The sequence below is a fragment of the Wolffia australiana genome, chromosome 6 (assembly GCF_029677425.1).
Source record: "Wolffia australiana isolate 7733 chromosome 6, ASM2967742v1".
Taxonomy (NCBI): Eukaryota; Viridiplantae; Streptophyta; class Magnoliopsida; order Alismatales; family Araceae; genus Wolffia; species Wolffia australiana.
The window spans coordinates 17,198,505-17,214,554 of NC_135840.1; the positions used below are offsets into that span (position 1 = coordinate 17,198,505).

Below are 16,050 nucleotides of genomic sequence, written 5' to 3' on the forward strand. Positions count from 1 at the left end.
ATTTTAAAAATAATTTTGAACTTGGCTTTTCCTTGCACTGTATTTTATAAAAATTACAGCCCAAAAATACCTACAACCTTGAAAGACATGTCCACAGACGCCTATCTCACTTGTGACATTAGTGGGTGTGTCTCTGCAGAAACTTTACCCATGATTCTGTTGTACAAAACAAAGTAGAAACTATAGGGACAAATCTATAAAAATATCGTACCATATTTTTGGTCTGCTCTGGCCTTCTCTAGAAGGTCTAGACTAACATTGAATTGAAAATTTGTCTTCCAAAAATCTGAATCCAGAATTTACATCAAATCTTAAATGACTAAAATTTTAATGTAGCAGACATTAAAGCAAACACTGTGATAGCCCACGTCTTGCATAAATCTAGTGAGCCTAAAACATGTATAGGGTCATGCTTTTCAAATAGCATCTGAAAGAATTTTATGGGTGAATGGGACAGTAAAAATTACGCAATGTCCCTTCTCAAGTAATCCATAATCCATTAAACAATCAAAATAATATCAAGGTAACTAACCTGATGGCCAATCAAACAAACATTCTTACAAACATTCTAAACTCTAAAGAAAAATGGAAAAAAGATTTTATTTTGTTCATTTTGACAATCATTTAGAGCATAATTTTCACCAGAATACACTTTCATTTTCATCTCCAATGATAGCCTACGATTGATACATTCCTTTATATACCTTGTCCCGACCTTAACAACAAAATAATTTTTACCAATAAATTCCATAATGTTTGTCCCCAGAAACAGTTCCATGTTATTTACAATTTCAAGTTATCTTTCTGGTATGAAAAGATGTATATAAAATAAAAGAATTGAAAATAACTCATTATTATATAGGATCTTTCATTCCACTTTGAATTCAGAGTACTGAACAACAAAAATACATTTTTCGTTCCAATCATTAACTTTATAAATTTCACTAGTAATTGTTGAAGTATTATTGTGACACTATCAGTCAAAATTTGCTTGATTTTTGTGACCTCAGAATGACGATTTCAGTACATTCACTTTTTCTTTAATCACGTTTTTAAAAATTAATCTATAATTTCATCAAATTTTGATTCAACTAATTCCCTTTGAACGATAGGACTTTCAGACTTGCTTTGGGTAGCTTGAAATTACGTGTCTGGTTCTAGTTGTTATTCAGTAGATTTTATTATAATTAAGATATGAGTTATTTATGCCGTAAAAAGAACAAACATAATGTGTAATTTGGGAACATAGTTTATATTTTTTTCAAAGATTAGTATCATTAAAAAACAGAGCTACAGCCAGTCATTAAAAAAAGCATTCATGTATGGTAGTAGGTCCTGTGTGACTAAAGATCTTACATCCATTTCTCAACCTTTGATATTAGGATGGTCACAGACTAAATGAGAGGAACGATCTAAACGCAATTCGACGGTACCATGACAAAAATTCTCAATCAAATGGAAAAATAAAAAGCATAAAAATCAACACTAGAAGAAAACTGTTTCTTTTTCCACAACAGAACAATAAGGTTCACACTTTAGATCATAAATTCAAAGCAGTTTTCATTTAAGAGGATCAAACATTAATTTAGTAGATGTGAGCTTTTGGAGTATCAGATGGAGAAGTCTTGCACTTTTACAGACCAAAATCACAGATTTATAAAAAACTAAGTATAGAAAGGAAGAAAACTTTGAGAGAAGAGATAAAAAGTCATAAAAACAAACACAGATATGAATGGTAATAATCCAAGATTGGTGCCTGAACCCCCCATCAGGAGGAAAACCCAGCCTCCTCAACATAACTGTGTTTGTTTTTAACTGCCCTAATAAGCCTCCTTAACTGCCCTAATCAGTTGAGGATTGCAAGCTACTAAAGGGAAACTACTCTAAGGAAGGAAACAAAGAAATCCCAGGTAGGGACTGTGGATTGTATTGGTCTCCGATCCCACGGTTCATGGACAAGTGATCGAATTCGTGACGGAACGGACAACTCTAATCCGTTACAATTCCACTGTCCTCGCCCGAGAAACAAAACCCTGAAGTGGGTTCTGTTCTGTCCCATCATCAAACTCTGCTCAATTAATCTATTTCTAATCGTCCACCATCTGATCTGTCCAACCCTTCGGAGAACGAAATGAAACAAGTCTTGTGATGGATGACTTAACAAAAGCACTGCTTACTCCGGTTCTGTTATCTCCCATAAACATACAGGTTATTTTATTTTATACAGCAATTCCTACGATAAGATTTCTAAAAATCAGGATAGTCCAAATAACTCCCGATATATAATATCAGGCCGGAGTAATGGGAAGCATAAAAAAAATTCATAAAAAATATTATCTATCCAAGACGATAACTACATGATTGGATTAACATATATATCCACCAAGATTTATCAATCCAGCACACTATAAGAATTCTTTGAATCCAATAATTTCAGGAGAACAGAACTTCTCACTTGTTTTGGAAAATTATTCATTAATCGTATGGAAGACAGGTCTATAAATCTACTTTTTAGCTCTCGATAGATAAAGGCCATTCAGGAATACCCATATATGTTGATTTACTGATATCATATCTGGAATCGGATAGTGTTATCCTTGATATAAGAGTCCTTTGGCCACATCATAATCTGAACATCTTACTACAGAAAGATGCCCAGAAAATGGAAATGAGGAAAATAAAGTTTTAGAAACAAGGAAAAAGCCAACTTATCTGTCCAAAAAGAGAACTACAAACGAGCCCCTTTAAGCAACACTCTGGAAGGCTTGTTCAAAGGCATCCTCAGCCGCTGAAAGACGCTTCACAAACATGTGTTGCGGATGGTGCAACTTAAGCTGGCTGTTTATGTTTATATCAAGAAAAAAATAAAACCAAATTTCATTTCTGGCAATTGGTGTAACATAATCTCTAAGTCATGAGTTTGTCTAATCGGACGTACCTTAGATAGCGAGCAGATGACTTCCCAAGATGTAGACTGCACACAATAAGATTGGCTAGAGTCTCTGGATCTCTTGGATCCTGAGCAGAGGACATATGAATGAGATTAGTAATGCATTTGGTATGTTAAATAGAATGAGGTTATGTATTATCGAAGCTACCGATTGTCTTAAAAGAAAAATGAACTTACCAAACATAACAAATTTTGAAAAGAATTCTCACAAAAATCTATTCAAATGGATTATCTTATGGTGACATTCAGGGCAGTACTTGATATTTTTTAGCTATGATGCTCTCCCTGCCAGGATAGTGGGATTATCTGTCTGGATTATCTTCAGGGATATACAGAAAAAGTAAGAATTTAATATAATCAGTTCAAATCAAAGGTTTTACCAAGAATTTTGCTCGATTATCCATATGAAATATGAAGAGTTTACTTTAACAGAAACCGTGAATAAGACTGTTGTTTAAAAGCTATGGATGGAGGATTGAGCTTGGAACCTTAGTTAATGCGTCCAAGAGCAAGGTTTCAGCCTCGTCAAAATTCCCCATGAGCATGCAACAAACAGCCTTTCCATTCAGGATCAGCCCCGTCATTACATACTTCTCAGAGAAATCCTGGAAGATAAGATAAGCCTCCTGGATCTTGGAACCACCCTGAGATCAGGTACAAACAAATGAATCGGTGAAAAGACAAAAAAATCTCAAATTTCTCTGAGATTACCGGATCAAAGTATGATCTGAAATCTATGCAAATAACTCATTCTACAAGCAGTAGGGAAAGAAATAAACTTTTATAAATAAATAGTTTTAAAAACAATATATTAGGAATAAAATACATAATATACTAAAAGTGAAAACGAGATATAAATGAAAAAATGGATAATAAAGGAAAAACATAAATAGTAAAATAAAATAAAAATGAACATTATAAGAATAAAATTAAAACTCAAAAGAAGAAATAATATCGAAAACAAATATTTGAAAAATATTAAAAATAAATCTATAAAACAAAAGAAAAAATGATAAGAAATAAAATAAGAAAACAATGTATACGTGTAATCCAATTTGTACGTCAATATTAATTGGCCCACCACAGCAAGCGCATGCCAGGCAGTGGCAAGCTGGGTCAGTGTGTGGTCTTCGTCAATTTGCTGCATGATCTTGAGCTGCTTCTCCGCATGATCAGGCCTGTGCATCTTAAGGTATATTTGCACGTTGAGGGCATGTCTGTCAATATTTAAGAAATTAATTAATATAACAATCAAAATAATTTTCAAGAAAAAATTGAGCTTAAAATATATTTTTTATACTCCTAGAATCATCATTAAATTACTATTTTTGGCACTAACAGCTCCATGGTCCCTCCCGCATTGGTATGCTTTAAAGCTTCATTGTAGTCTTGCTCGTGCATGAAGATGGTGCCCGCAACCAACCGAAGCGTGGGATTACTTCCAATGGCAATGTCGTTAAGCCATTCTTTAAGGCTTGAAATAACCGAATCCTGCACAAGAGAACAATATAAATCGTAAGAATAAGAGAGATGCCAAAAAAATGCAGGAAAATTTATGCAAACATGTTCAGCTTCATATATGTAATTGGAGAAGCAAATCAATGAATCAGAGAAAGAAATATCTCAAACATCTTTAAACATATGCTGAGGCAAGGCAAACAACTTACAGCTGCAGCGTAGACCAAGTGGAAGTTCTAGATGAGCTACTGGTATTTTTTTTTTGAATAAAAAATAAGGGATATTTGCAAGCTGCTGTAGTTGTACCTTAGAACATATGAAAAGCTATCGTCTAAGTTTTTAATAAACTAAGCTCGTCAAAGTCCACCTAATGGACGAGTCCCACTATGGACGCCAAAGCAGATGCTCAAAAAGCATCTAAGAGAGAAACAATCTTTCCCTTTCTGAAATTAACTCGGGTATGCATACCCATCGATGCACCTGGACCCACCATTCAGAATGTGTGAAGATTTCATTGGATTCGGGGCCCAAATCTGGCTTACCAAGAAGGTCAGATTTGCTGCACTGGTCAAGTTCTGGATTTTTCTCTTCTTCCTCTTCTTCTCTTCTTATTTTATCTTCCTCCAGATGTCAGCGGGCGGAAACGTGATGCCCATCATGGGTTCTTTACATTTTTTTATTCGTCACATATTCTTTCAACAAATATTTTTATGCTTTTTATACATGCCCTTATGAGATCCAATCATGAAAGGATGCCGTGGACAGACCAGACAAGGACCCTGATGCGCATCATGGGTTCTTTACATTCTTTTTATTCGTCATATACTCTTTCAACAACTATTTTTCTGTTATTTTATACATGTCCTTATGAGATCCAATCATTAAAGGATGCCCTGGACAGACCAGACAAGGACCAAGAGACTCCAACATTATAATTTCAAAGAGCTTTCTGGAAATGATACCCAAGAGATAACTGTTGAATTTGGAATAGAATTCACCACCTTGATTTGTTTCTATTGAAAATGAACCCCTTTACTCTGATTATTCACTATACCTTACTACCCTTTTTGTTTTCACCCAGTCATAATCGTAAAATAAAGGTGACACAACTGTATTATTTTTCCAATAGGAAAAGATGGTAAAAAATTCACAAATTACGAATTAAACAAGTGTAACAGTAATTGTTTCAGAAAGCCGGGAGGAGGGGAAAATCGATTCTTTTCCGCAAAAAACTAGTATAAAATGGAGAGAAAAGCACTATGAATGATAGAATAAACTAAATATATGTTATCGAGAACAAAAAAGAGCCTTAGATCAGTCATCTCCTTAACTGCAAAGTTTGAGCGCACATCAGCTGCCAGGTTACAATATTTGTAGGCATCGAGAATTAACAAGGTCCATAAAGCATGTTAAATACATGTGAAACTGTTGCTATGCACGTCATTCCAGTGAGAAATAGAGGTCAACCTTTTCTCCACGAATTACATTATCCTCGAACAGATAAATAAACAAACTGAAAACCTTTGAGATATTGATAAAACAACATCCCGATCCCCAATTTTTTCATCAGTTTAGCATTGTTATTTGTTAGTATGAATCGTCATTTGACGGGAATAAACAGACAAGTTAAATTCTATTCAACGAGCATACATCATGGAAAATATAATATCTGAAGAGAATGATGCGTATGCACAATGGAGAAAAGGAAACCGGCATAATCAAAGACATCAGGGATCTATTCTACCTAGGTAAATAGAAAAATATGATACTATCCAAAAAACTGATATTACTTGATGTCTTTTATCAAATCAACGGTGATAGTACAACAGAAATCTTCCAAAACAAAAATATAAATATTTGCTATATGAGATCCGAAGATCGAAATTTTATTATCAGACGTGAGCATTGCACTAAATCTCCACGAAAAATTAAAAAAAGAAGTAAAAACCCATCGACCAACCTTGTTCTCAGTGGGATCAAGATATCTAGCAAGAAACTTGACAGCTTGGAGAGAAGTAGAAGCGGAGTCACTAATGTCCTGGATCGCAAGCTGCCCAGAAGACGATACTCAATAAAAAATCTCAAGAAAAGAATAATAAACAGAGATATGCGTTTCCTCGGGAATGAAGAAAAAAATCGATCTACTTCTTCAGACTTGTTTTCATAAAATCTATTGCCTCCAGAAATGAACGAGCCCATTTCTGTAACAAATCAAGACATGTTAATCGAACTTCGAGCATAAACGTCAAAGGATTCAAGCAAAACAAGTACAATTTTAAAATTTCTCCAACTACAAAACAAGGAAAACAAAAATCTAGGCACAAATAAGCAATGCCCGAGACCTGGTACGATCCCTGGGCGATGTAGGCGCGGTAGATAAGGCAGTCTCTCTCATCGTCCTCTTCGGGGGAGAGCCTGGGGAGCTGCTCGGCGCCGGAAATGACTGCCTGGTACGCACCCACGTAGAAGTTGTTGCGCAGAACGAAGAGATGGTCGGGGGAAGCCATTCTTCGCAGATTGATTACAGCTTCTGATCGAATTGCCGGAAGAGGAAGAATCGCCGGCGCTGGCGACTGGATCTGAGAGATCGAGGAAGATCTGAAAATGAGGATTTTCGAGTGTTATTAAGAGGTATAAATGGGCCTGAGTATGAACTGGGAAAAAGGGTTTATTTGGGTTAGGCCCTTGAATAGTTAGTAGTCTTGGAGAAATACCCATTTTATTGCACTAAAAGTAAACAATGACATTTTATTATCAGTTATATAAAAATTAAAAGTATGTTGAGGTATATGATTATCTATAAACTATGCCAATTTGCACCCGGGTGAATTTCTTTGTCATTTTTTTATTTGTAGGTCGCGTATATTGCTTATTTCTGTCAGGCCCTTGAATAGTTTGTAGTCTTGGAGAAATACCCATTTTATTGCATTAAAAAGTAAACAATGACATTTTATTATCAGTTTTATAGAAATTAAAAGTAAGCTGAGGTATATGATTATTTATAAACTATGCCAATTTGGACCCGAGTGAATTTCTTCGTCATTTTTTTATCTGTAGGTCGCGTATATTGCTTATTTCTGTCAGGCCCTTGAATAGTTTGTAGTCTTGGAAAAACACCCATTTTGTTTCATTAAGATTGAAAAGTGATTGTGAATGACATTATGTTATGAGTTTTATAGAATTTAAAAAGAGGTTGGGGTATTTGATTATCAGTGAACTTTGTAGAAATTGATCTAGATGAATTTTTTATTTTTTATTTGCTGGTCTCGTTTTTTGTTTCTTCATGTGATGGCTTTGAATAGTTTGTGGTCTTGCAGAAATACCCATTTTGTTTCATTAAGATTGATTAGTTGATGTTAATGACATTTTGTTATGAGTTTTAGAGAAGTTAAAGTGATGTTGAGGTATTTGATTATCAGTAAACTTTATAGAAATCGATCTAGATGATTTTTTTTATTCTCTGGTCTCGTATTTTGTTTATTTTTTTAGGCCCTTTAGTAGTTTGTTGTCTCAGAGAAATGCCCATGTTTGTTTCGTTGAAAGTGAACAGTGATTGTGAAAGTCATTTTTATATCACTTTTATAGAAATTAAAAGGATGTTGAGGTATCTAATTATTTGTGAACTTTGTAGAAATTAACCTGGGTGTTTTTTATTGTTATATTTTGTATTCGCTGGTACTGTATCTTGTTTTTTTCTGTTTGGTACATTTAATAGTTTGTGCTCTTGGAGAAATAACCATTTTTGTTTCATTAAGAATGAACAGTAATTTTATATGACATTTTTGTTATCAGTTCTACAGAAATTAAAAGGATGTTGAGGTATATGATTATGTATGAACTTTGCAGATTTGAACCTGAGTGAACTTTTGTAATTTTTTTATTGGTAGGTTTCGTATCTTTTTTATTTCTATTAGGCGAATAGTTTGTAATCTATAAGAAGTACTTATTTTTGCTTTATTAAGAATTAACATTCATTGAGAATGACATTTTGTTATCAGTTTTATAAAAATTATAAACATGTTGAGGTATTTGATTATATGTGGACTTTGCAGAAATTGACACGAGTGATTTTTTTATCATTTTTATAATTGCAGGTCTCGTCTCTTGTTTATTTCACTGAGGCCCTTGAATGCTTTGTAGTCTTGGAGAAACACCCATTTTGTTTCATTAAAAGTCAATAGTTTTTTTTAATGACATTTTGTTATCAGTTTCATAGACATTATATATTGTTGAGGTATTTGAATATATGTGGATATTGCAAAAAATTACCTAAGTGAATTTTTGTCATTTTTTTATTCCCACATCTCATATCTTGTTTATTTCGGTTATGTGTTTCAATAGATTGTAGTCTTGGTAAATATCCATTTTTGTTTGTTTAAGAATGAACAGTGATCGAGAATGACAGTTTGTTAACAGTTTTATAGACATTATAAGGGTGCTGAGGTACTTAATTATCTATTGACTTCTCAAAAATTGACCTGAGTGAATTGTTTTGTCATTTTTTTTATTCACAGATCTCATGTCTTGCTTATCCGTATATCTATGATCAAACATCATGGATTAATTATAAATTTGTATTTAGGGTATTGAACTTGATCAAACATAGTTAGATGTAGTTATAATCCACATTCGAATCCAACATTCCAAGAAGGAATGTTAAGCTATTTTTTATTCATAGGCATTTTCCTTGGCTATCCACCCATAGTTGAAGGTGGGAGTGTAGCAAGTTCCTTTTGTGAAAAAAAATTCTGGATTAATTAGAAATTTCTAAAAAAAGTATTGAACTTGATGAAACACTACAAGATATACCCTAATCCCCAGCTGTATTCAACATATCAAGGAGAAATGTTATGTCATTTCTCGTTTTTAGATCTTGTGTCTTGGTTATAGATTCAAGGAAATAAAGCTTTCATATATTGTGTCTTGATCTTACAAATTTAGTGCTCAAAATAATTTATTTTCTAATATCAGATAATGATCAATAATCATTTTTTTTGACAAAACCAAGTCTATAATAATTATTTCTATAAAATTAATGAATAAATTATGGGCAGGTTATTTGAGAAAATAATTATGTAATCAAATTTTTAGCAGTTCTGGAAATTTTAAGTAAAATTATTTCTATGTCGAAAAATATATAAAATAAATATTCAACAAGCTTAATAAATCAGAAACTCATATAAATCCATTCAGATTTAATTTTTTGACGAACTATTAATTCATAATGTAAAAAATAGTATAAAATAACAAATACTAGATTTTTAAGTTTATAAGCATAAATTATACAAAACAATTTTACTTGAAAAGAGTATTATATTAGAGGAGTATCAATTTTTTTGTAATATCCAGAAATTAGTGTCAATTAGTTAAAGAGATTAAAACATAAGAAGAGTGTTAAATTTTGAAAATATTTGGGGAAATAAGAATTGAAAAAAAACGATGCAGTATAATCTTTTAGAAAGAGTAGAAAGATGAAAAATTATGGTTTATCAAGAGAAACTTATGGTAATTAATCCAGGAAAAAAATAATTTCCTTAATTTTCAAGAGTATATCTCATTGATTTGTTGTTCTTCATATTTTTATACATCCAAAGTAGAAAAAATGAGGAAAAGATAATGTCAGGTATTATTAATAGTTTGTCTTGTGTCTTGGATATGAGAAACATAATTGAGTTATTCTATACATTTGAGGCTTAGATATTGAGGGGTATCTCTTTTATGGATAACTTGGAAATATATGTTAAGAATGGTGATTGGAAATGTAGGTGTCCGTGGAGTTAAAAAATTCAATATTTCCCTACCCATTTCGAAGGGAGATGGATAATGTTGCCTATTTAATTAATTTTTTAAGCTGAAAAAGAATTAAAATAAAAATGGTATGCCACTAGTATGTGGAACTAAGAAAATATATTTTGGGGAATGCAAGATCTATCCCTCCTTTTTGAACAAGAATGAAAAAATGAATTGTGCAACCCCATGAACTCTTAATTTTGACGTCGTTTCAATTATGTTTTATGTTTTCTGCTGAAAGGAATCAATTTGTTTCATCCAGATCAAGGATTTAGAACACAAAAACTCAGTCCTAATCTCATTTGAAATCAAAATTTTATTTGAATTTATAGAATTTTTGCATAAATTAGATGTTGTCATAATTTTTTTCAAGATAAATAATTTATTTCTCAAATTACTTGCTTCTCAAAATTAAGAGTTCAAAAAGTCTTGATGTTTGTGTGTGTGTAGTCTATTATATTTTTCATTTCTTGTAACTAATAGGTCAAGTTTCTTTCTGTTTGTGTGGACTCTAAGAAAACAAGAATGAATTAGTTAACATCATGTGTTTTTCAGTGCAACTCAAAGAATGAGGATTTATTGTGAGGAGCTTCCCACAGCCAACGACTCATTGTGCATGAGGCTTATCAGGAAACCTTCATGAATTCCACATCCAATTCTAACCAAACCATGGTTTTTCACAAAAGACAAACTTAAAGATATAAAGCGTCACCAACTTCCCTTCCAAGATATGCTAAAATCTTCCCATCAGGCCTTCTGGTGGCACTACAAAAAAGCGCCACTGCCTAAACCCACCCAGAGCCACCTTGATACACATAAAACCTTTGCAACCCTTTGAAATACACACAACATTATTCAAAAACTAATCCTAATGTATAACAATGGCTTATCAGAGATTTTGTCAAATAAATGGGATTAGAAGGATACATCTTTGTTCATTTTATCTTTTAATTTTTCATCTTTGATCTGGTGACTAAACTTTATTTCAATTCTGTTTTTAAGGTTGCAGTTGTGACTTAGTTTGCATACAAAGGTTATGTGTATGTATCCTTGCTGCAATCCAACAAATCATTCATTTTCTTTCTCTTTGTTGATTTCTGCCTCCCTCTCCCTCTGGTTTGTGTATGTTCTCCATGCATTGTAAAGGGCATTTTTACTTCAAGTGGTATTAGAGTGTATGATCTAGAAGAACTGGAGAAGATGCCCATGCTTTGTGGTATCAAAGGAGAAACGTAGGGTCCCATGTTAAGCTAACATTGGATGAGCCCAGCTCAACTCCTCTTCCAGTTCTTTCCAATAACAACTATCCTTTGTGGGTGATGCGTATGGAAGTGTTCTTGGGGGGTCATTAACTGTGGGTGATGATATAAGAGGAACATATATCGATAAATAAGAAACATCAAACATTACCTTATCTCTTTAATACAGTACCTGAAGATGTCATTGTGCAACTTGCTATCGACAAGAATACCAAGGAAATATGACAAGTATTTAGGACAATGAACATGGGTGCAGCTCATGTCAAGAAGGCCAAGATTCAAGCTCCCAACTGGGAATTTGATGTGCTTGTTCTAGGAGAAGAAGATATATCTCAATTTCCCAGGAAACTATCAATAGCTTCACTGAAATAGAAATTTTTGGTGAGAAGGTTGTGGAAAGATATGTTGTTTCTAAACTTCTTTGAGAAGTTCCAGAATAAATTGACTCCATTGCACAATTCACGAATAAATTTGGAGACATAGATTCTATGATACTTGAAACAATCGGCTCATAGAAGATCCATGATAATAAGCTTTGAGAATGACATATACAAAAGGAGTAACAAATTCTTTTTACAAATGCCATCTTAAAATCAAAAAGACATACAAAATGGCAAGTTCTCTTGAAGCAAGAATCATGTGTGCAATCGTGCACATAGTCATGGTTGCTGCAGAAGCAATAAATAACATGGCAAGGTGGCTGAAGACATACCTTGAGCTAAGTCTAGGATAAAACATTGCAATTGTAAAAAATATTGACATTATGTTTATGAATGTCAGAATGAGGGGAGAAAGCTTCACATATACTTAAGAAAGGCCAAAGTATGCTCTGCTTAAAACAATTTCTGATGATGTTAAAGAAATTTTTCTTCAAGTTGTAGTTTGTCAGCCTCTTGAAGAAAATATATGGTATCTTGATAATGGCGCAAAAAGTCATATGAAAATTAGCAAGAGCTTATTTCAAGACTTTCGAGAAATTTCAACACCAAGAGTGTCATTTGGAGATGGTTTGAAGATGGAGATTATTGGCAGAGGTGGTAACACTTTAGTTAACCCAATAAAAATGGTACGATCTTGAATTTAAGTTATGTTATTTATATTCCCAACTTAGAATCCAAGATTCTGAATATTGGGTTACTAGATGCAGAAGGCTAATCAATTGTTCCAGAATCTGGAATGTTATCTATCTATGATTCGCGTGGGAATCTACTCATAGTAAGACAATGTCACAGGATATTACACCCTTTGAAACTAAGTGACAATAACAGGTGTTTCATAGCTAATGAAAAGATATCTTAAGAATAGCTTTGGCCTCAACATTTGTCATTTGAATTTCAAGTCACTCATACAGCTGGCCTGAAAGCAGTTTGTTAATGTGGTGCCTCTATTTGAAGTACTCGGCCAAATGTTTCAAAGCCGTGTTTCTAGGAAACAACATAGAACTCTGTTCTTTTCATCAATGTCTCAAAGAGAAATAAAACTTCTGGAGTGATACATTGTGATTTGGATGGGCCAATTGGTCCATCAGAATTAGGAGAGGAGTGATTATATTATGTCAATTATCAATGACTTTTCCAGGCTAATGAGGGTAATGATTATTAAGCAAAGTCTGAGCCATTTGACACCTTTAAATTGTAAAAGTCTTTGGTCCAAGCATTAAAATCTATCACAATTAATTCTTTCAGAACTGATCATGGAGGGGACTTTACCTCATATGTGTTATATATGTATTATGATCATCATGGAATCCAATGACAACTAATGGCTGCATATTCTCCTCAAACAAATGAGGTTGCTGATATAAGAAGTAGGACCATTATGTGCATGGTGATAAGTATGATTAAATAAAAAATATTCCACCAAAATTCTGGGGAGAAGCTGTAAGTACTGTTTACATTTTGAACAACTACCATAAAAGCCTCTTTGGTGCTACTCTATATGAGAAATGGGTTGGCCCAAGACCGAGTGTGGAACATCTATGGGCATTAAACTCTCTAGTTCATGTGTAGGTCCTTGGAAAATAATAAAGGAGACTCAATGAATAAAGTTATCCCATGACTTTAATTAACAATGCAAATGGATAAAATATGTAATGGTGTTATGGTCTTGGAACCTACCAAATTTCATATTAGCAATGATGTGATATTTCAAGAAGAAAGTCGATGGAATTGGGGAGACATCAATAAAGTCAAGTATGAAGGTACATCCAAAATTTCTTAGTTTTTGGATCTCACTATTGATGACTATGAGCAGATTCTAGAAAATTCATCTATTATGGAGCATGGAGGATGTGGTGAAGCTGGCATTCATTCTTCAGAAAATGTGAGAATCCAACCTCTGAAGAAGAATGACCAAGAAAATTCAGAACTATAGATCAGATCTAGAATGAAACAACTCAGAAGAATTCTAATCCTAAAATATGTGTTAGACGAGGTACAAAACCTTTTAGACGGAAGCAATGCTATTTTGGAGGCTTGGTATGCAAGAAGAAATGTATGTAACTGAAAGAAATTGTACATGGGTACTTGTTTTGCCTTTAGCATATTACAAACTCATTGACCTGAATGAAGTGCATATTCAAGATGAAAAGGAATGTCAGAGCAGAAGTAATCAGATTAAAGGCGAGAATGGTTGTGAAGGGATATTCTCAAAGGTTGCAGCCTGAGATTATGTCAAAGTATTCGCTGTAGAAGAAAGGATTGAAACCAACGGAGTGCTCGTGGAACTTTCAATAATAGAATAATGGGAAATGTGCCATTTTAGATGTTAAGCCTGGATTTCTAAAGGGAAAAGTTGAAAATAGATATGTGCCAGACAAGCAGATGGGTTTGTTAAGAAAGGTCATGAGTGAAACATACTCAATTAAACAAATCCCCCATAAGGGTTGAAGCAAGCTCCCCAATGCTTGATATTTGTAGTTGGACAATAATTTATCCTCACTTGGATTTACTAGAAGTGTGCATGATTAAAGAAAGCCAACACCATAGGCTAGAGGCTCACCATTAGTGGCAGAGGTAGCATAGGCTGGAACCTCTTGTGCTTATCTGCCCTCCTCCCACAAATTGTCATATCAAGAAGGGGGCTGTGTGAAGGGAGACAGAGGATGTGTTCATATGTGCTGCAGTTAAACGAGAGCAGGGAAAAATCCCATGTAAACAACTCATGTGGTCAGGATGCTCGGTGCTGCAGTTAAAGGCTTGAAAACGCTTTCTGATAAGATGTGAATGTTGATAATCTCAACTTTAGGGGTTTAATTCATCATTGGTAATTGAGATTATTAAATAAAAATATAATTGACGGTACTTAGTTACGAATATTTAGTTAGTGTTAAGTACGGATCGTCTCCAGAAGGAATGATGATTAATGATTTAATTCTTATTATAGTGATTAATGATGCGAGAAAAGATTAATACTAGAGCAGAGCAGGCGAGATAGTAATATCAAGTACTATATTGTATATAGCTATAATTCAAATTCAATTAGCAAGAACAGTGGAAGTGAACGTAGAATTATGCATAACCATATCTGGATGAGCTAGAGAGTGAGAAGGATACGATAGTGATTGAATGTAGGAATGGTGTGATGTAAAAGATATAGACAAGACAGTGGGTATGTAAGGGAGTGAATGAATAGTGAAAAGAGAATAAGAAACCCTAATTAAGCTAATAATGGTGTCGAGAAAAGAGCAACATTAGGCGAAGGCACTTACCTTAGAACCTTACGTTCCGCTAGGATCATGGCGATTTGCGAGTGGTGAAAAACTCTCCCTCTTCTCTTATGCTTCTCCCCACACACCCAGGGCACTAAGAACACATTTGAGGGATCTGAAAACTCATTATCTTTCAATCAGCCCACATAAGTAGGAAGCAAGTTCAAGATGCCTTTCAAAGTGATCCAGGCCTCTATTTATAGATCAGAGGGTATGGATGGAAAGAGGAGGGGGAGATGAAGCAGTGCTGAAAATTTCAGCTCAATAAAATTGTAGATCAAAAGATAGAGCCATTTGAGGTTGAACCAATTCTAGCCCTTGATTTCTTTCTCTCGGCTCATCAGCGTCGCTAACGCTTCATCAGTTTTTGTTTCTGTTAAATGGTCAAATCGCTTGAATTCGATGTTTCCTCGTCTTCAACGCGCGTGCTTTCTGAACGTGCCATGTGTACCTACAGGGGAGGAAAGGACAAAAGAGTGATTATATGGCTTATTTAAATATATTTTATTGTAATATTCTTCGCAGCCAATGTGGCGCAGCGTTAGCGCGCGCTATGTCAGCAATTTTCCTTTTTTCATCCAATTAAAAATAGACATGTGCGTGCCACATGTACGTGTGGGTGCCACGTGTACCCGTGGCACCATGCCATTGCGCCACGTCGCCCAACCGCCACTTTTTTTTATTTTCAAAGGGAGAGAAGAAAAGCTCAATGTTGTCTATTTGGGCCTCGGTCCACACACACATTTATTACAAAAAAGGCCTCCTTTTTTAATTCATCCTCGTCAGCCCTGCGCAGAAAAAACCAAAATCGTTAGTTGAATGCCATTATGGCATCGTTTTTCGCAATGCCATAATGGTAGTCAAATGATTGGTTGTTGCCATTC

At 34.2% G+C, this 16,050-nt stretch overlaps 1 protein-coding gene across 1 annotated transcript; it reads right to left on the reverse strand.

Moving 5' to 3' along the window:
• Positions 1–2,535: 2,535 nt before the first annotated feature.
• Positions 2,536–7,020, reverse strand: LOC144704687 (coatomer subunit epsilon-1-like). The gene is made up of 7 exons (XM_078577194.1): positions 6,751–7,020; positions 6,369–6,458; positions 4,290–4,441; positions 4,032–4,167; positions 3,439–3,594; positions 2,939–3,018; positions 2,536–2,838 (listed from the first exon to the last, which is right to left on the reverse strand). Exons 1-7 carry the CDS (start codon positions 6,913–6,915, stop codon positions 2,745–2,747), a joined length of 873 nt encoding a protein of 290 aa, XP_078433320.1. The 5' UTR covers positions 6,916–7,020; the 3' UTR covers positions 2,536–2,744.
• Positions 7,021–16,050: the final 9,030 nt, after the last annotated feature.